Raw genomic sequence first — 21,962 nt, 5'->3', positions numbered from 1 at the left:
GTCCTGGGGCTGGTATCAAAGACGGGAGGAAATTGGAACAGACTGGTACAAATGTAAAGCTCAAAAGCTTAGTGGGGGGCATTCACTATGCCACTAATTAGGCAGAGGCCAACAAAGTGCCCTGTCAATGTGCTACAGTATTGCAGCCATTATATTATATAGTATCATATTATACTATGTTAATGGAAATGTATGTGTATATGTCAAAGTACCTTACAATGAGTAAAATGTACTCAACTAATTATAAATCAACTACAGCCATGCTCTGATTTTCCCAAAGTGAAGATAAGATATCAAAACTTCGGGTTAAGGATTTTTATTATCACAATGACCATCTAAAAAAAAAAAAAAAAACAAGCACAAAAAAAGCACAAGAAAGGCTTCATTAAAATTCCATCAAATTTTCACAACATTATGTTTTCTTGTGGCCAGGTCCTTTCCCCACAAATGGCAAATTATCCGTGTTGGCCATGTTTATAAAAGGACTTAATAGCTACACTTAGCCTACAAATTGCCCACAGATCTCAAAAGAGATGCATATGGCTATTTCCTGAAGGGCGATAATAATGCTGCAGGGAAAATTGGGCTACATAATTATACAGTAACCTCTTGGAAATCCACAAGTCAGTGCATCTTTAGGTAGACATTTGGTTACAGTGACAGGAGGGGGTACGTGCATTTAAAGAAATTTGAGGGGACTTTTCCTTTTTCACTGTGACCATCAAGCTACATCTGACCACCACAACATCATGTCCGAGAGATTCAAACATTAATATTAAACCATCATGAACACTTTTGCTCTTTGGACAAACAAGTAAATTTAGATAGAAGGAAGCATCCAAATATTTTGTGCTGTAATTATTAGCCCTTAACCATTATTTACCTTGTGATTCACAGCAGATTTACCACAGATTAAATATACTCCATCATGTAGCTGCAGAGGTCAGTTAGCATCTACTGGGTTTATTCCTTCTAAATGCTGAGCATTAGTGCGATAGGGCAGCTCTCTGAAGGAGCACTTGCTGTTTGAGTTAAGGTGACACTGACGCCAGACATTTATTAATTCTGAATTTATTTAGCTATGTTAGCTGGTTTTTATATACTGGTAAAAAGTAAAAGACACAAAGCACAAGAATGTCAAAATTACCAGTGCTTAGTCTACAAAGTTTCTTTCATGTAGTGTACTCTGTAATTCTGCCTGAAAATCTACAATGGCCAACGCCATAAACATTCAAGAAATATATTAAATGCAGCTCATGAAACAGCATTCATGTCTTCCGAAGTTTGATTCCTTAAAACTACTTTATCAGTCATTTGGTGGCACTAGTCTTGAGTGTGGCAACATTATGAATAAGTAGTTCTAGTTGGATTAAAGGCCATCGTTGGCTCCATGTAGCCCGTTATAAAAAGGAGAGGAAAAGGTACACTTATGTAGGACTGTTTTTTTTTTTTTAAAAAGTGGTTTGCACTCTCATTTCACTAAATAACAATTGCTCAATGGCCTATATGTTCACAAGGTGTGAAGTAGCAACATTTCCCATTAGGTTTGGAAAACTTTCTCCACCCCTCTTTTGCTACTTCAGTTCAAGTGCAGCAGTCCCCTGGCTTGGCATGCAACGGCAGTGTGGGTCACCCTGCAGCCTGTTCAGCTGCCAGAGCTCTTTGTGTACAAAGATGTTAATTGGTCCTAATCCGCTACTAGAAGCTGTTTTGGTAGCCTGACCTCGCACCCTGAAGGACACCTTGGTGTGAAATACTAAAGAGCCCATTCAAGTGCCAGAGAAAAGAGGCACAGAGCATTCCAACACAATTCAATTTCCCAGCTGAAAGAGGGGAGAACTGGAGGGGTGGAGGAGGCTGGAGCTCGGATGGAGATGAGGGTGCATCATCAATCTGACAATAAATGGACGCTACAAAGCAGTGGCTGCTGTGATGTGCAGCTTCACAATCACGCCTTAGCCTCTACTTCAAGGGATTCCCACAGCCCCACTGGACAAGGGAATGCTAATTGCCTCAATCCCTGCAACCAACTCAAACTCGGCTTCCCTTGCTTCACCACATACACACGACATGCAACAGTGAGTCGATAAACCAACATGATAAAGAGATGCTTCTTCAGACACGCACTGAACTCCAGAGAACCACTGGACATTCTCCAGAGGGACAGCCCCTCTGAAGAATGTCCAGTGGTTCCAATGACCCTCTTTCTCCTAAAGCCGTTTTCAGATGTGACCTCCAGGTAAAATCCGGAGAATTGGCCACGGAGTTTACCCGCAGTTTGCCTTTCACACATGCACAACGCAGCGGGAGGTTCTCTGCACAGACGCGTTCACATCAGCAACAAATCCTCCACATCATTCAGCTGAGAGGTGGAGCAGCTGGGTGCAGCAGACAAAGGCAGGAAGTGACATTATCTCAGCTGCAGCTATAACGTGATTTTGTTTACAGAACCCCGAGACCAGCGCTTTTCAACACAAACTCTTGACATCTCACCTCCTCTGGAGAAAATACAGAGGGGTTAGAAAGCAGCTCAAGTTTCTCCTGCCAGTCCCCTGGTAAAGGTCTGCAGAATGTCCAGAGGAGCCGAAGTGAGAACTCATCGAGTGACTGGGTGTGTTGATGACGTTTCTATCAGATGACAGATGCCAACTTGAGAAAAACTAAAAGAATGCAAATATGACAGGATGAAAAAGCAGAGCCATACATGAAGACACCGACGACAATGTCAAGAGATTTTTTTGTGATAAGAGCCGGAGCCAGCGTCGCTATGCTGTAAAAACATGTAAAAAAAAAAAAGGGAGGTCCGCAGCTGAATTGTTCCTTACTCTCTCTGCTTGCTGCACCACCCCTTACATGTGTTGTTGTGAACGCATCTGAGTGGAGAATGTCCCGCGGCATTGTTCAAACTCCAGAGAATGTCCAGACCCAATTCGGTGGACATCCTCCTTCAAGTCTGAAAACAGATTCTGACTCCTCAAACTCATTTCATAGCCTTTGTTTCTCTTTTGTCACTGTCAAGTTGAGATTGACATTGATGAGGAAGGTAGTCGGGAAGATAAAGTAGTCAACAACAGGGTGAAAAACAAAGATGTGTACCTACAATGCTGGTTGGGATTTATTTACCTTCTTTTCCACACCTCGTATGGCTGGTTAAAACAGTTCACTTTGACAAAAACTCACAACAAAGGCTGTGGGAAAGGATTAGCAGCTAAGATGATATGAAGAGGCAGAAGCTCAATCATAAAGATATAGGTTTGGCCCACCCCTTATACCACACTCATGTCAAGTGTGTGTTCTGAGAATTATTGAGGTTACAATATAAATGATTGGAGAGAAAAGTCCACAGTTGGGCTGTAAGATTTTCAAAACAAAATCTAATTAAAGTACCAGCTTCAGTAGACAGTGTGTAATGTTACACATCTGCACTGAAGTCAAGCCAATAGGGGGCAAACACTTGCATATAGATCTTGCTGACTTATCGATGGTTAAGCTCTATGAGACAAACTGTAATTTGTGAATATGGGTTGTGAATGGATTGATTGATTGATTGATTGATTATCGGAGTGGGGCTTTTAAGAAGCTTCTGGCAGGGGTCCTGAGGATGAGTGCAAGTAGCAGACAGACAGGGCTGTACAGATGACATTGCTCAAATTGTTTCTGGTGCCTCCCTTGCCTCACATGGATAGCACGATAACTGCTGAGTCCTCAGATTTGTCATTGTTGTAGGGTGAACCAGCTGCTTTAAAAAAGGTCAAATGCTGTATAATTAGGTTGCCAAGATAGGTCATAGTGTGATCCATGGCATCCACTGTTATTACTTTCTATTTTAACAGTGGTTTTAGTTGTGACTTATAAGCAATAAGATTTCCCTATTTTAAATCACTACATCTAGATAACTACATTAAGATTGATGATAATTTTCTAATCAATCGATTATCTACGTCTTATATCTAATCTAACATCATCTTAAATCAAAGTGATGCAACCTTCAGCAGAAAAAATTGAATGCAAGCTCATAAGAAAAGTTATGATATTCTAAAATGAAAAGAAAAAAAACTACACTACACTTACAGGGAAATGTAATAACTTTGTCCACCTGCATTATTTGTGTGTTTAAAAAAATTGGTTGCTATGGTGTTGGATACACAAGCACAACAAAACATCACAGATCAAGTTTTCGAACTACAGAAAGTGCTTTGTGCTTTTAACATTAAAAAATGTGTAAATAAAAAGAACTATCAAAAAACTAAAACAGATGAAGGCCAAGTTGGAAGTTGTGTTAACAAATTGCAAACAAATTTTAGAACACAAAGCATTCTGAAAAATCCTAGGTGGCCATACACAGTATCCAGGATAGACACACCTCTGTGGTTTGACAGATCAAAAGTCCTCCTCCTAGGTTTTTGACACCCCTTTAAAATTGAGACAGGCTTTTAACCCTGCAGGTGCACAGGTACTCTGTAAAGAAGACTCCCTACCTCACTGTACTGATTGTGATGAAGTGTCATAAGTCCATGGCATGATGAACTGAGGCTGTTTTAGAGCAAAGGAAGAACTGCCCAGAATTAATAATTATGTTTAACAACAACAAAAAACACTGTATTCACAAAAAAAAATGACCAGACCAAGCAGTGTAGTATAGAGACTGAGAGGCCTTCAGATAATATCTGTGGACAACTTGAGAGGAACGCACCAAATACTAATATAAGATTAACTTTCTTTTGTATTTTGTTTAAATTCAGTTATTCATGCCAATCAAGCACATTTGAATTTTCAGCACAATGGCATCGGCACAAAATATATTGTATACATTTATTAAAAGTAATCATGTCAATCAACAAAATGTTCACAACTGAAGCCCCCATTGATCTCATCATTCATTCATACGTCCATTTCTAAGTGTCTATGTAAGAATAAGAAAGTGACATCTTGTCTGTTGTGCCCGAGCCAGAAAAATGGTGACTTCTATGTGAAACTAGCACTCGGAGATATACATGTATTGAGCTCAAATGCATCTGGTTCATTAACCAGAATTTCACCAAATTGCACCTGTTATTCCTCTACAAATACATGATACCTGCATTATCTGTAGAGAAATTTACAAAAATGTCAACTTTCAATGTAAAAGGAGCCAGAAAAAATTCCTGGATCTGCCCCCTTAAAGGGCCCATATTGTGCAAAATAAGTTTTCTGGGGTTTTACTATCCGTAATTACTTGAAGGGGGTCAGTAGGGACCCTCAAAGTATGAAAACAGTCACTCCGAGGACTTTTTCACTCAGTCCATTCTAAGAAATTTGTTATCGAAAGGTCTTGTAAAACTTGAACAAACATGGGGACGGTGTAACTTATCATCAGAAACATCCTGTTGTAACCGACTGTAAATATGTGGCTGGTCTTCTATAGCTGCCAACATAACAACGTGTCTTTCAGCTGTGTTTACCAGAGTGAATGCGCCAGAATGAGACCGGTGATAGGCCTGATCGCCTGTCACTCAAAGTGCAGTCAGCCAATCAGAGGAGGGGCTCAAGAGGCCGGTGAAAACAGCCTGTTCTGTCTGCAGCTCCAGAGAGAGGCAGAAGAGAGGACATGGAAATACACATTGCAGCAGTTTTTTCAACTTTAAACCACTGATATATCATCTTAGGGGGACCAATACCTCAAATTAAATCCCAGAAAGGGGTAAAATATGGGGCCTTTAAACTTGCTTACAGACAAACGACAATGGAATCAACAATTAAATAGTCACAAAAACAACAACATGCAGAGATTCGACGGACAAAGCTCTACAGGTTGTTACAAGCTGTTCTACAAAAATAATGTGTTAACTGTTCCTAGAAATGTTTATAGTGACTTATTATGCTTGATCTTGACCATCAACACTATGTTGAAGTGCTAAAGAAAAGACCCCATTGCTTTCCATTTCCTAGAAGCCCTGCTTTTAGAAGACAGAAGCACAAAGATGTTCGTGGTTCATTTATTGCACTACAACAGGGCTCTTGAGAACTATAGTGCAGCACTAGGGAAGTTAACTGACCATGGAAATTGAAAGGGAAAAATGTTTTGAGATGATGAGATTGAAGAGAGTGCGCCAAGAAAATAGTCATATTAAAAGTGCATATATCTCTTAACTATCAGAATATATTATTAGTAACAGTAAAGTGCAGCCAGACGTCCATCTGGCCTCTCATTCAGTGGATGTTCAAATTAAAGCCAAGTACATTAGTTTCAGTGTAGGGGGCATTGGGACAATTACATTGCATTACAAAAAGATTTATGCTTTAAAAAAATAGCAAATTGTATGTTTTTAATATTTTTATACACCATCTGCAGGATCAACGCTCACATGTGCAATAACCATAGTGCAATAATTCAGTTTGTATTGTATCATCTTATGTCTGACTTATAGATTTTCTGTATGGTCGCACTTTAATTAGTACAGTTTGTACTCTTAATTTAAATGTCTACTATGTCTGAGTGCATCAGTGGATTGCTACTAATTAGTAATGATAATAATGATAATTATAACCTGGTGCCACTTTAAATGTCAGTATATAAAAAGGCTAAACCACTGATACATTGTCATGCTAGTGTTGAGTCCAAAGGTAGGGGAAGTGAAGCAGTGGAATGGGGAATTTCTTGCAGTTGAAAATACATACTCACTTCTCTAAATGATCCAATAGTTTGTCAGATGAAGGATGTCAGGAAAATAATTTTCAGTGGTCAGCAAAACAAGTGTGCATCTCACAGGGATGACTCTGTGCTCATGCAGCAGACAGAAATGGTGTCAAATCCTTAGCCCACATTTGAATGTTCTTTCATGAAAAGAATGGCAAACGCCCACGGGAGAGTCTTTTTCTCTAACTGACAAACTAGCTGTTTAAGCCTAATTAGAATGTGGATTATAGAACTGCGGCAAAAATAACATTGATTTTATTGAAATTACTTTCAAAGTGACAGATGAGACACTTGTTTATCGTGACTACACATTATTACAATTAGTGCCTTGCTACATGTCTTTTCATTGCACTAAATGACAGAATGCACAGCTAAAACAAAGACGAGCCATTTCGTGGACTAATAGCTTTTGTCACATTTGACATGAGAGAGACAAAGGCCTCGTAAAAGAAAAGACTTGGTCTGATAGGAAATGTCTTTATTTGTTTATTTTTCCTGCTCTGTCTCGCAGTGGCTTTTTCAATAGCTGCCTTAGAGCTCTGTCAAGTCAAAGAGGTGGTGAACAACCATCTCATTATCGTGATCTTATAGACTGGTTGATGCCTGGCAACTGGCTATACTGAATAAAGTCTGTGTGATTTCCTACACTCCCCATTATTGTTACGGTTTGCTTTAACTCCAACATGACTGAGGCCCTCTGTCATGTGTTCTTGTCAGATCTTCATTTGGAGATTCACCAACACACTTATTCCAGGTCTGATAGAGGACATGTCCTGCCCCTGATGAATCAAGACAGAAATTCATTTGACAATGGCTGACTATGACACCCCTTCTATAAATCCTGCTCTCCTTGATTTGGTTATGACAACTCCCAAATTCTCAAATTTCCTCCAGCTTACTGCTGATGGTCTTTAAAGGGGCATTCCATAGATTTTACTTATGATCCTCCAAGCAATAACCAGTCCGTGAATACAGATTAAATTGCTGTCTGAGGCTCTCTCAAGTCTCAAAATATACCTGATGTTACAGTAGGGCTTCGGGACATGACGATGAATATCATGTGACAATAGATAAACAACTATTGTTTGATATGCTCTATAGCAGTGGTCTCTTCGCAGTCGATCCCTGTAACGCTCTGGACTCACTGGCTTCTGTTATCCGTTGTTCACACGTGTCCGCTACTGGCGACAGAGCTGCAGGTCTATCTACTGCATTTCCTTGAGTTTGTGTATTAAACTAAAAGTCAGGACTCTGCTCTCTATGAAGAGATGCAGCTTCCAATCTTGTGATAACAATCAAAGCCCCGTTAGAACAAATGAATGGATGGATGAGGAAATGAAACACTAGAGTGCTTTTACTTTGAAATGGGTTCGGGAAATGTTGGAAATACGTACGTTTGTGACAAATCCGACAGATAAACATTGTGGTTGAAAGCAGAATAGAAAGAGAAAATTATCTTTCACCTGAGTTTTAATGTTTATCTGTTGAATATATAATAACACTACCTGTATGCGTTTCAAAATAACCATTCATTTGTAAAAAAAGGGGGGTTATTGTGAAATATTTGCAGGAGCAGAAGATGCTCCACGGCTTCATACTGTTTACTACTGGTATTTATTTAAGTACTAAGGAGTACTTTTAAACAAGGAAATAGTCATATTTATGGCCATATTCAAGGCAAAGCCTATGTAAAAACATTGTGCTGCAGCACCAGCTCCTCTGCAGAGATGAACTGAGAAGCTGAATTTTGTGCATCGAACAGATTTTGTAAATATGATTTGATATAAATGTGAATATTGCGCATTGAATAGATTAAGTTGCATGACGACCTTTCTTTGAGTATATTTATGCTCGTACATTGACCCTCCTAAGTGGGTTTTTTGGAAAATATCAGGGTGGTAGATCTCGGCTTACGTTTGGAATTAAAAAGTGATCTTGGCCTTTAAAAGGTTAGGTGGCCACTACTGCATAGTCTATTTTTCTTTGCATAACAAATCACTGTTCAGTGCAATACTTTTTCATCATTCCACTTTGTGTTCTTCCACATGACAACAGCTACAGGCAGGAAATTTGAAGGCAGCACAGACCAACGTGGAGGAAAGTGAACATTACACAGACCACTGGTTTGAGTACGAAAAGTCTGACACAACAGAAAACTGTCCGGACTGGGCCCCACAACACATTCAAAACACCACTAACGGGAGCACGAAAGTTGCAGTCTGACAGTTATGCTTCCTCCCATCCACACTCCTTCATGCTTTGGCCCCTGATCAATGGCAAAGTGATAAATAATAAACTGCACTGAGATAATGAGGAAAATTGAAAGCAAAATCATTGTAATGTATTGATCAGTTGTTTGTTTTACTTATATGAACTGCAAAGGCACTCAGTAGCACGTATACCTCCGTCAAGGCCAACCAGTCCCGTTAAATTCAATGAAGCTTAAAGCCTAAAATTAAACTGACCATATTTGCTATTAGGGGAACGTCTGGAACAAGATGGTAGGCTCCACATTTGTTGTGTGCACTGTCATTATTTTCCTCCAAATACATTGCATTGTTTCTGCATAGTTTGTTTTCCTCGTATATATCACCTCATTGCTTTTAGTTAGCCTACCAACCAGCTGCCCCAGCAGAAACAAGCATTTCCATTGGTTTGGAGAGGAATCGTAGTCATCAAGGATGCTTCATTAAGTGAGGGTGTTGCACAAAGAACTACAAAAATAAACAAAACAGTAGCAAAATGGTGAATCACATTGATTACCTGCGAGTATGTGTACTCTTATTATACCTGGCCTCTGTAAAAGCCTCTCCTATATAAGAATAGTATAAGGGATATTAAAGCAAAAGCATCTCCTCTAACTAGCCGCAGGCACTTAAAACATGAAACACATATTGTGAATGCAGCACCTACAGTATCTGAAGAGCACAGAAAAAGTTTCCTGACACTTACTTGGTGTTTATCATTTGGTTTTGAATTGCTGCCTCATCATCAGAATGGACCCGCTGCTGTTTGTTATGTGTTTGATGAGAGAAAAAGGCACGCCATTCTGCACGCCAAGAGTTGTATGGTTAGATGTTTTTAGGACAAGGGTTTTATCCCATGTTGCACCCTCTCTGCTTAGCTCTCAGATGGCCCGAGCTCCATTAAGTCATTTCCTTCCAGTTTGCTAAAAGGCTTTTAGTCTATGCTTGCCTCTCCGACACTTGCACAAAGAGAAAGCCATCACCTTGCTGGCTTCATAGCTTGAACATGGCTCAGCGTAAGAGCATAACGATAGCATAATCAACTTCGCCGCAAAGACTCAACATCAGGCCCAGAGAGCAAAGTGCCAAACAACACAAAAATTTGTCAAAACTTCCTGTGTTGAATCAAACCATGTAATCAGCACAGCCAGAAAAATGAACAATAAGGCCAACACAACACACAAACACAACTGACGACTGTGGTCACCAAGGTAGATGAAGCTAGATAAATGATGCTTTTGTTATATTTGAGTGGGACAACAATGGAACAATCATCCGCACCTTTTCTTTACAGAATACCACAATTTAACCACTCCCAAAGCAGGATACTTATCTAAAACCCTGTAATCATCATAACCCATGTGATTCTCTCAAATAATCAAAACAGACGTGTATAGTTTGATCAAATTCCTGTTCTGTTTTAAAGGAAAGATGACTGAACTTAAAATACTGCAGTGATTAGCAGGCAGATAAAACCCTTCAAAGCGTGAAAGCACCAGCTCCCCCCCGCTATAATCCACACTTATCATGCAAGTGCTAATAAACCTGAACCATCACGGACTGCTAAAACGCTCAATGTTCAAACTCTTCAGACTAATGAAATTTCAGACAGATTAACCCACTCAATACAATTTTGGGTTAACTCTGGATACATCAGGACTTTCAGTTAAATTAATTTGAGTTATATATTCAAAAGGAAATCATTTAGATGATACAGAAAACAGAAAAAAGATTTCTAGTTTCCATGTTAAGAGTCAGTTTTAGGCTGCACTTAAATCTATAATTCATGTGGCAAACAAAACTGTTTTTTAATCATTTTAATTTTCCAGGATCAAAATGTACCTCATTGACTTCATATGCTTTTCGGAAAAACAGCACTGATGACATTTTTAATTGCCTGACAAAATTATAATCAACTTTTTGCCCAACAGTGAATTATTATTTTAAGGAAAATGAAAAAAATATCAATGATTTCAGCTTCAATATTTCTTAATATTCTATGATACAAAATTACATATTTGTATTTTGAACAGTAGGCCTAACAAAACAAGACATTTGAAGACATCTGCTCTCTTTGTGTCATGTAACATGTAATGGCCATTTCCAAAGTTTTACTGCCATTTCATAGTCAAGCAATTTAAGAACAATGATGATAATTACTAGTTGCAGTCCTAAATATCAAATAAATCTGCTGGGCCTATTGCTTTCCCTCTTCTGCTTTCCCATCCTTTCAATATTTAGGGAATAAATACCTGCAAAACTAATCTGACCATTTTGTTTATAGCACTGTTTTCAGAATATGTGGGATTTGATTTCACAATTTCGAGCACTTACAACAAAAAATGAGCAGCCAAACTCTACATCCTATACTTCTTAAAAAAACTCAAATGAATGGGTTTTCAGTGGCTCAATGATGTAGTTCACCCTAGAAACCTCAGATAAAAAAGTACTGCATCAGTATACAACAATATTTATGGCAAGAAATGTCACAAGTAATGCTTTTCTTCTCAGTATTGAGAAACATTTGAAGCAACATTCCAATTCAACAGCACAACACAGAGTACTACGCTAAAATAATGATCTGGCAAACTACTGTGGGTTATATTAAACTGCAGCTTCCCATGTCTGACGACTGCATCCTGCACCACTCATGTGATCCAGTCACATGATGGACAGATCGTCCATCTGTCAGCATTATGTTCCTCAATACGCTAATGCTGCCAAAATGTCGATGCTCATCATCGATAAGATGGCTGCGCAGTTACTTAAAGCTTCAGGGGCAGTGAAACCAACGTGACACGTTTCCATCTCAACTCAGCACATCAGAAAATAACAATCATTTCCCGATATCTCATTCATTCCTGAGGCTGCCACCGGTCAGCTGACTGCCTGTGCTAGCTAATCCACTGCGCTGTGACATTTAGCTGCGTCAGATCGACGTGACGCTGAGTTTGTACACTCACAACAACAGTGACAATTGTGGATTTACCCCGACATGTAAATCCTTTGCCCACAGTAATATTCATTTTCCGTTTAACCGAAGCGTTTAACGATGAATGTACGTCGTGCCACTGTTAGCTTCAGCCAGGTAGCATGTTAGCTTAGCTGGCTGTCGCAAATGGCACGAGTGGGTTTGGCTGGTTTTATAAATGTAGGTGAAACACCGATTGGTGTCTATAGTATCATTCAATCATCACACAAACCACCAGCCAGTGGAAAATACCAGAGTTTATTTATAATCGTGATTTCCGTTTAGTGACTTCTTCGCTTGTTAGCTAACTAGCGTTACTGCCCCTTCATGCTGCATTCACGTTCACTGGGAATATCAACAATTACATCATGTGAATTGGGTTTTCTATACTTTATGATCATGTTTCCACTCTCACATAGGTTTAAATTACACCCTCTCAGCAACAGTACTCATATGAATACATTTTGCGCAAAGTCAAGACTATTACAAATCCAATCCAGTCATCCAGACCCAAAAGTCCCTGGAATCCTGAAAACAGCCACATTTCATGGTCAAAGTCCATAATACTTAATTTTATAATTGAAGGGGGCAGAGGTTGCACTTTGTCTGCACAATTGTCCTCCGGAGGTTGACATTAAATACATTTCCCTACTAAATTGTCGCATTCCCCACCGTCCCCGTGTCCTTGAACGCAGCACCCTTGCTAGCCACCCGCTACATCCAGCAGCTAATGTCACATACTTAGCCTGGGCTGAGAGATGTAGTTTCTGGTCACAGCCTGGGTGTGAGTCCTCGCTGCGGCCGCCATGCCGTTCACGTCCATCGCCCTGTTTGACACCAGTGTTGCCATGTTCGAATACAGAGGTTGAAACCCGAGAGGAGATGATGCTCGCTGCGCTTTGCTCACTGACGCTGGTTGATGCAGATGACAGCACAGCAATGGTCATATGACTTTGAGGAACCGGAAGTTGGATGGAGCCAGGGTCGCGCGTGTTGTGCGTGCGTGTGATCAAAACAGGATTCAGCTTGGTATCACATTTCAATCACGACACGTTTCTAGAGCATGTAAGTGAAATACTAAACAGTGTCACCACAGGAAGTCCAAAAGTATAAGCATTCCTATTCAGGTTGCTAATATTAAATATAACAATAATAATAACTTTAATAATAATTTGGTTAGCAATTATCTAAACAAGGTTACAAAGTGCTTCACAAAATCCACGGCAAAAAATGAATGAGAAAAAATAAAACGTATTCAATTCTGTTAAATGTTAAGCGCCAAATCTTAACATAGTAAGGTTGAGACCTTAAAATGTATGGAGAAACCCAACAGTTCCCACAATGAGCAGCACGTTGGCGACTGTGGAGAGAAAAAACTCCATCATCACCTTTTTTTAAGTTTGAAGAAGTGGTCACCAGTTACTTCAATTGCATTGAATTTGGCTGCAATGCTGTTTACCCCTGAAACTCCTAAGGTTTGAGTCCACAAAGTGTTTTGTGGACTCAAAGCCCTTAACCATCCCTCCATCGGCATAGTGGTGAGTAGATAATGAGTGAATTTTCATTTTTGGGTGAGCTATCCCTTTAAGCTCGCCAGTCAGACTGGTTGTTGTAATGAAAATAATAATCTTCAGTTGTACCTTGGCGTCATCAGGTGTTTCAGCCTTTTAATCGCAATAACGTTGAAAATCCGAACCTGAGGGTACGCTGAGGCTAAAGGTAAATCTGATTGGCTACTGGCTTGTATGGCAGTACTCTGAAAGCCATGTGGCCCGCTCAGTAGATCAGACATTATTACCTCTATGCCTTTTTAAACTAAACACCTACTGTCAGCAGCAGGGTCAAAAGCTGACCCATTTAAGAAACTACATGAAATATAGTTGCAATAAAAATACGATAAAAAGGAATAAAGAATAAAGGAACAAATCCCATCTTAAAAATGCTGTACTATAAAACTATGTTTTCAGGCATGATTTAAAGACAGGTAGTGAGTTGAGCCTTATCTCATCAGGTGTCCCAGAGCCTCGGGGTCCTGACAGAGGAAGCCCTGTCACCCTGAGTAGCCAGCCTTAACCTAGGGACAGCCAACAAGGACAGGCTGGCCGATTTCAGATTGCAACTGGGATTGTAGGGAGTCAAGAGCCAGCACATGTTGAGCTTTGAAAGTTAATAAAAAAAATCTTAAAATCCATCCTGAGTTTAACTGGCAACCAGTGAAGGGATGCAAGGATTGGTGTGATATGAGACCTACAGTTTGTTTTAGTTAAAAGATTATAGCTGCAGTTAGTTGCATGCTGCCTGTTGAGCTACATGGAAAAGTGTTTTTCATTTTGAAAGTTAAGCAAGTGTTGGATGTTTGGGGAAATATAAAATGCAGTTTTTTTTTTCATCCCTATAGGGGAAAAATATTTTTTTCTTCAGATGAGGTTTATATCTGCCATTTTAACCCCAGGCATTTTTACTAGTCTGGGTAGGCAAAATCCAGGTGTTATTAACCCAAATATTATTAATTACTCCATTCTATTCATATTTCCCAGTAAACCATTAAACTAAAGCAGCTAAAAGGATTTAACTGGAATGGAATGCCCAACAGTCCGCTTAAATTCAGTCAAGCTCTATAAAATTGCACACACTCAAAGATATCAGTGCTCTACATAAGACAGATTTTTTTCATTAAGATCTATTAATTTTCTCATCGTAAATCAGTGAAATTTCAAAGAAATCTCTTTCTCGCCATGTTAAAGAAAGAGGGGAGAAAAAAATGCTGAATCTGCACCAAAACATTTTAGGGGGGTTTTCCCTGCCCATCCACCAAGTTTCATGGAAATCTGTCCAGTAGTTTCCCATAATCTTGCATACAATCACACCAATCAACAAACAAATGAACAGGGGTGAAAACATAACTTCTTTGGTGGAGGTAATTCATGTTTAATTATATCTCTGATTTCTTTCCTGCTGGGACTTAGGCTACATCCACATTTTTGAAAACGCATCAACTCTCGCTCATTTGTCAGGCTCCTATCACATGACCCTCTTCCAGATGAAAACAACCGGCCTCATGCCACCAGTGTAAAATGCAACATGGATTTTCAGCTACAAGTGTTGCTGACTCTGTTGTCTAACTAACAGTTGTTGTGCAGTTTCTGCATTTTGCAATAATACAACTGCTTATATGTGTAGGAGATGCATACCTTCCTGTTTACACTGGCACATGCATGCACAGTGTATGTGAGTAATATATATTACCCCTGTATAGAAAGGGGAGCCAAGACATTTGTGTGGACAGAAATAAAAAATGTCAAACATAGAATATGTTGAGACACCCAACAGTGGGAACTGTTGGGTTTCTCTCTAAAGAAATCTAAGGTCTTGACCTTCAATGTAAAGTGCCTTGAGATAATGTATATTATGATTTGCTTTTCAAATAAAATTGAATTGATTTGAATTGAATGTAGCCTTGGTCCAGCAGCAATACAAATAATCCCACACACCTTGAACTGCATAGGGCAGTGCTCACAAGGTCATTAACTTAAAGTGTTGTTTGTTTGTTCCCTTTATTTGATAGTAACCAGACAGGAAATGTGTTCAGAGAGATGGCTGTGACATATGACAAAGGGCATTAGCTGGAATAGCACTATGCATAAAGACGCATGTTGGTGGCTGGTTGTTTCCAGTGTAAAGTGACTTTCTCATTTCACTTTAATGCTGCACAGAATAAAAAAGAGATGATGCAGCTTACAAAAGTGGAGAGTTAAGTATCTGTTATGTAGGACTAGATGTTAATCTCCTTTATCGCACACTTGAGAAAGAGATACTCAAGTGATATAAACAGAAAACAGTTCCTTCTCAAAAGAAACCACAGCAGCTTGTCTGCCTTTCGTCATTATTGACGAAGGAAGTTGCAAGGCATTGAATACAAATTTAAATTAATTAAATGTCAAGCACTTGACATATCCTTAGCACGATGGTGGCATACTTTTAATTATGAATTTCCTGTCACAGCTTCTAATATTATTGCAAAACCTGGCAAATATCCTGTATTATGATGCCTGTCATGTGAATGTTTCCACACAGTCATACCACACTCCCTACACTGTTGCTTTAAGTTCTACAGGAACTGTTGAGTTTCAAAGAGTCTGCATTGGCCCAGAGAGCAAGAAGATACAGAACTTTATTAATGAGTGGGAACAATGTTTTTGCACAAACTCTTCAGCTCCCGACCTCCTAAGTAAAGGTGCCAGAGACTTGTGACCCCATTAATTCCCTGAGACGGCAACATATAAAAGATATTGATTCGAAGATTGCAAAAAATCACCTACATGCACATGTTGCATTGTTTCCTGTGGTGGACAGAGACAATTTGAAGGAGGATGACGTTTTATTTTATTATTCTTATTATTTTATGGCTCAAATTCACTTTCTAATGGCTTGTGATTTTTTTTTCTGGAAAAAATCTTTTTACCCCCAAACACTGGTTTCTCAAGATGCTCGAAGGGACCCTGACCCAAGTTTGGAAACGACTGCTCTAAACAGCAGATCAGTCAGTATGTCATCACTGCGTTGCTGTTCTAATGGGAGTGTTGTTAAAATGTCAATTTTGTTATATTGTCACAACAGGTACACAGAGCAATTATACATTAACTGCAAGCTGCATCAACAGAATGCAAAATGGGAACAGAGCAGAAAGACAGAGAGGCTTCTTGTGAAAATATGAAAAAATACCTGTGCATGAAATAAAGGACTGGTTCTCTTCTCAGAGTTGAGGGAACAAAAGTAGCCCTTCACTATTTGACAGTAATGACACTGTTCATAAGATAGTCTGTAAAATCTTTCTGAAATGTTGAGAGATTTGTAGCTCAAAGACCTAAATACCTCTGTTGAATACAATGTAAATGTGCTCTGTGTGTGTATTTGTGTGTCCCTCTAACACACACAACACCAACAGTGTGTCCTGGTGAGCAAACGGTTGAGTGACAAGTAAAATGAAATGATTTCGCTCACGTTCCTCCCTCAAATCTCTTGCTTTGCTGTTTTCTCACTTTTGATGCTGTGATCCATTCTCTTTTGACGAAGCATGTTCTGCACAATAGCTTGTAAGCGAGTGTTTGAAGATGATTTTGAACCGTGCCCCCCGCACAACCGACACGCTGGCAGCCACACATCACATACAGACACACTACAGCTCTCTGATGGTGGAAAAGCACTACAGATTGAAGTGGTAAGCACTGCCATGGTGAGGCTGATGGCAGCCCCTGGAGAGCTCATCCAAACGTTTCAGGCTGCATGCAAAAAATAGCAAATTAATGCAAGTGAAGGGCTTCTTCCTACAGGAGCAGTGCCCTCATTTTGGAAAAAACTGTTTTTGTCCCTCAGTCTTTTATGATGAGTTCAGAGGGATATGACATCCCTCAAGCACTTCATATCCAACCATCAAGGCAAAATAGATATCATAATATTCATAATTTTGTATGTCTGCCGCTGTTGTTGTTAACAGGCTCACACAGTGTCCTTATGTAAGTTAAATTACTGATGGTAACCAGGAACTACATTAACCAACCCCTCATCCCACTGTTGGAGGTAGTGTGTCACTGTCCTTTACGCTGGACTCACACTTATGCGCTGGATGCAACTCAGGTTTTCATGCGGCAAAGGAAGCACCAGCCATAGAAATCATTGTCAAACAAACACGCAAGCGCAGGCGCTAGCTCATGAAATTCTGTTGTGATCGTGTAGACGGAGGCAGCTGGCTAACCTGGTGTGTGTTCATCTGGTCCTGTGTACTTCTCTTTAGCATTGCATTGATAGCTAGCATGGTACGTATGCTTGAAAGCAGGCTTAGTGTGTCCCAAGCAGGGAACTGTAAGATTGTTGTCATTATGGTGATCGTGCTGGCACCAAACATCGAGCGCGCCCACCATCAAGCAAAAAGGCAAAGCATATGTTTGAGTCCAGCGTCTTGTGGAGATTGTGGTGATGGGGTGGTTTGATTGTACATCTGAGGACTCTTTCTTTTTACCGAAACCAATATCTCCCCATAACTTTAAAACTGCCTAAATCCACAGTTTTAAATGACAAGCATCGGAGGGGCAATGCATACCCTCTGCACTAAATATGCCCCAATTAGGTTATGCCAACACCATTTCCTAATGATGTCATCATGACGAAGCAAAAGTCAATGCATTACTACACTATATGACGTCCTTTTCTGACTTTATAGTGATGTCACGATTGCGTTATTCCTGCCATATGATCATAGATTATTTTTCAGTCTATATAAGCTTTAGGTCGTGTCTATAGTCCTGTATCATACCTCGCCTCTTTTAACTATTCATGACGCCATTTACTGGCTTCATCGTGACTTCATAAAGTCCCAAACAAATACACACACACACAGACAGAGGCAAAAACACTCTTTTAGCTTTTGCTTTCTTGCTCCCAAATGAGTGTTTTGGTTCAGATTCACAGCTCTCATCAATTGTTTCCCAGCATGAGCAGGCAGCTGTTTTTAGTGAAGTGGAACCAATGTTTATTCTAGCCCCTGATTTTGATGTAGCTTTAGCAGTTAGTTCGATTTATTCCAATTTTACTATCAGCAGAAACTAAAACATTTAGTTTTGTCTCTAGCAGTGAAGTTTCAGTCTGCTTTTTGTCATGCATTTCTTTTAAATGTATGACTTCTATGCATTTTGAGTTCTTACCGATTGCAGAGTTAGTTGAAAAGGCTTTGCTTACTTGTTCATACACAGTGTCGATGTCTATGTAATGATCCATGTATTATCATCCAGCTGGACACACTCACCGGTTCAATATTTCTGGAACTTACTTCTGATTGCATCAAGAGTGATAGCCAACATTTGCAGCAGTGCAGGAAAAGCAAAGGTGTAATGAGAAAGAAAAACGATGAGACAGTTTAAAAGTCCATAGCCAGACATAACTTGAGACATTTAATAAAAATCCAAGGTCCAAGATCAAGAATCCCTCAAAGGGGGTTCATAGAAGCTGTGTCTCAATTCGGGGCAGCATCCTTCAGAAGCTGCATTTGTGGACCAATTTACGTCACAGCGGTGCAACTAGACTGTTTCAATTCGAAGGCTCTTTAGTGACAAAGCGAAACGCAAACGTCAGAAGAATTCATTTTTAAACTAAGAACTCAACCGAACTGCTAAAACACATTCTTTTGACGTTTTGAATCCACCGAAGAACATTTTCTACTCGGCTGTTGGATGCAGCCGTTGGAGGATGCAGCCGTCGTCGGCTGCGTAGACCAGGTTATGCGACCGATTGAGACACAGCCATAGACTCATCTCATGAACACAGTGAACATGGCCCCATTTGAAGGCAGCAAACAAGTAAGATTAATGTTGCCTCCACATTCACAGCTTACCTTTCTGAACATCGCATGATGCACTGACAGAGACATAATGTCACTGAATACGAGATGCAACAGGTAAAGAGGCTAAAACTACTTTTAAACATGAGTTTTGGGCAGCAGGTCAATCAGTGTTATGAATGTTAAGTTGCTTCCCATCAAGGCAAATGTTTGCCAACATGTAAGCCATAATAAAAAGAACATGTGTCAAATCTGTGCAATTTTCAATTTGTTGTGGAGTTCATCTTAGGTGACCAAGAAAAACGTGAATGTAGCTTTAACCAGGTTTTTCAGCCAAACTTTACTTAGACATTAACCATAGTTTCATTGCAGTCCTTCCTCAATCTCAGAAGTCGCTGAACGTCATCCAGTATTGTTGAGCATTCTTCAAACTCTGATATTAAGCATTCAAAAACTCAGGAACTGAATATAATGTGCAATGATATACATTATCATTGTGCTGTCTGTTGACAGTATCTTTGTTGATATAATCAAATGCAACTTGGAATTCTTCTGAGTGTTCATATTCCTAAAGAGCTTTTTCATTTGGACATTACCTTATTTACTACAATGGAAATACAGCCAACTATTGAGTAGATTTTCTTGTTGTCTAGTCATGGATAAAAAATATGCAATATTAATGTTATAATTTGTCCCTTATAGAGTATATGACTCTGTTGGTGTTCAATACGATACGATATAAATGTTTTTGTAGGTTTGTGCACACTGTCTATTCAAAAGTTGAAGCTTGATATTTATACAAAACAAGTTGTTTTGATTTAGTATTATATATTTTATTATTTACACCCTCCTGCTTGTATTGTTGATTGTAGAATTGATGTCATGTGGTTCCGGGTTCGAATCCTGTCTCTATGTTTCCAACGCTGCAGCTGGTGGTAACCTCCAGTCACAAGTGCGGCCCATTTACTTTGATGGTGATATTAGCCCTGTTCATACAGCGGCTAAAGGTGGGATTGTTGTGCCATTTCGCTTCAGCATTCTGTATAAAAGGTACCAAAAAGGAAACAGAAACAGAGGGGGCTTCGTTGTTCCACATTGATGGTTTACTTGTTGCTTGAGTAAAAGGGAGAGCCAGCATGGTGGGACAGGATGCCGATGATGTTGTCGTCCTCACAATGCCTCTTAATCTGAAACACTGGCGCGTTATATAACTCACAGACAGTGGCGGCATCATGTTGCCTTTGTGTGATTCATTGTAAACAAGTGAAGGGTCAGAGAAATTGCAGAATGTCACATTTGTGTGGTGGCCTATTTTATTAGTGTTTTATTTGAAGTGTACTCTGGTTTGTGTTGTCAGGTAGAATTCTCCTGGGGCTCCATCAGTGAGGGACTGGCTTTCCAGCTGTAGCACAACTGTCGTAAATGTCTTTCACCTAAGTTACAATAAGGCAGCTTTTGATTAGTTGGAGTTACTTTTTTCACACCTGATCTTTTATTTATTCAAATCAATTTAATATGCACCACAGCAGTCAAATAGTGCTCTTAAAAAAACAAACACATCTCTTATTAACAGCTATTAAGATATTTTAACATACTTTTAGTTTCGTATCCACACTTACTTTCCTACATTTGTGGAGTTTTTGTAAATCATTTTTTATTATATTTGGGGAATTGTGTCCAATTTTACTGCTTTATTGCTGGAAGGGTTTTTGGTTTTGTGGTTTTTATTTTGGATAGAGCCAAGCTAACGTTTAGACCTGAACTGATCTTTTCCTTAAAACTTTACAATGTACAATTATTGTTCTCTATTGGGACAACTTGGGGTCAGTGGGAAAAGCATGTTACATGCTCCAATATTCACCAGCTAGCTAGCTTGTACTGATCTTTGAGACTGATCCAAAACAACGACAGAATTTATAGATTATAAATTACACAAGCATTACACAAGCATAGCTGTTGTGAATATGGAACAATTAATAGTGCACCTTGCAAACAAAAGACTAAGGAAGTAATCAAAGAGAATAGCGACATTGCTAAATGACAATAGCTTTACTTAAAAGCTCCATTGCAAATAATATGACAGCCTATTTTACTACGCACCAGGATTTTGTGCCAGCGTACCCATTTACAGTCCTGGTCTACTTTGATTGACAAAAATAAATCTTGGTACTTAAACCTCAAACTGTGTGTCAGTAGTGAGGGTGCAATTAAACATTGTCTTATGTCATTGTCTTATTTCAGCGTGTTGGGAAACTTTGATTACTTCATGTGTCTATATTAAGTGTTTTATTGAATACAAAAGTAGAAACCTTTCTTTTTACACTCCCCTCACTTCTTTGATTACTTAATGGGATTAATTAATCTGTGAAGAAGCAGAGTGACCACACTGCTTCACAGGCCTGGGAGGCTGGGAGGGGAATCCTCTGTATTTGTTGCACTGCACAGCTTAATGTGACCAGATCAATGTGCTACAAGGTAGATTTTTTTAAAGTAAGACTTGTCAGCCTGTTAATCCCGAGGTCCACTATGTGACTCACACAAAAAAACAGATACTAACAACAAAACAGGGTGTAGCCTTACTTCCACCTCCAAGAACCTGATCTCTAAGACAGGAGGGACCATGTGATGGGAGAAAATGTGTTGGTGGTCTGAAGCTGTGACAGCCCCGCGCCTGCAGACATAACCTGCATTCCCCTCCCTGAAACCCCCCACTTACAAAAACATCCCTGACCTTCCTTC

The 21,962-nt window shown here is 39.5% G+C and overlaps 1 protein-coding gene across 1 annotated transcript in view; it reads right to left on the bottom strand.

The window, feature by feature from the left end:
* Positions 1–12,843, bottom strand: part of atp6v1ba (ATPase, H+ transporting, lysosomal, V1 subunit B, member a) — a 30,843-nt gene extending 18,000 nt beyond the window's left edge. The window contains exon 1 of the mRNA XM_035172665.1: positions 12,635–12,843. Within this exon, the coding sequence (XP_035028556.1) occupies positions 12,635–12,743 (109 nt within the window). The 5' untranslated portion in view covers positions 12,744–12,843. The remainder of the gene's footprint in view (positions 1–12,634) is intronic.
* Between the last annotated feature and the right edge of the window lie 9,119 nt (positions 12,844–21,962).

This window comes from Hippoglossus stenolepis, chromosome 12 (genome assembly GCF_022539355.2).
Source record: "Hippoglossus stenolepis isolate QCI-W04-F060 chromosome 12, HSTE1.2, whole genome shotgun sequence".
Taxonomy (NCBI): domain Eukaryota; kingdom Metazoa; phylum Chordata; class Actinopteri; order Pleuronectiformes; family Pleuronectidae; genus Hippoglossus; species Hippoglossus stenolepis.
This window is presented reverse-complemented; position numbering and strand designations above follow the sequence as displayed.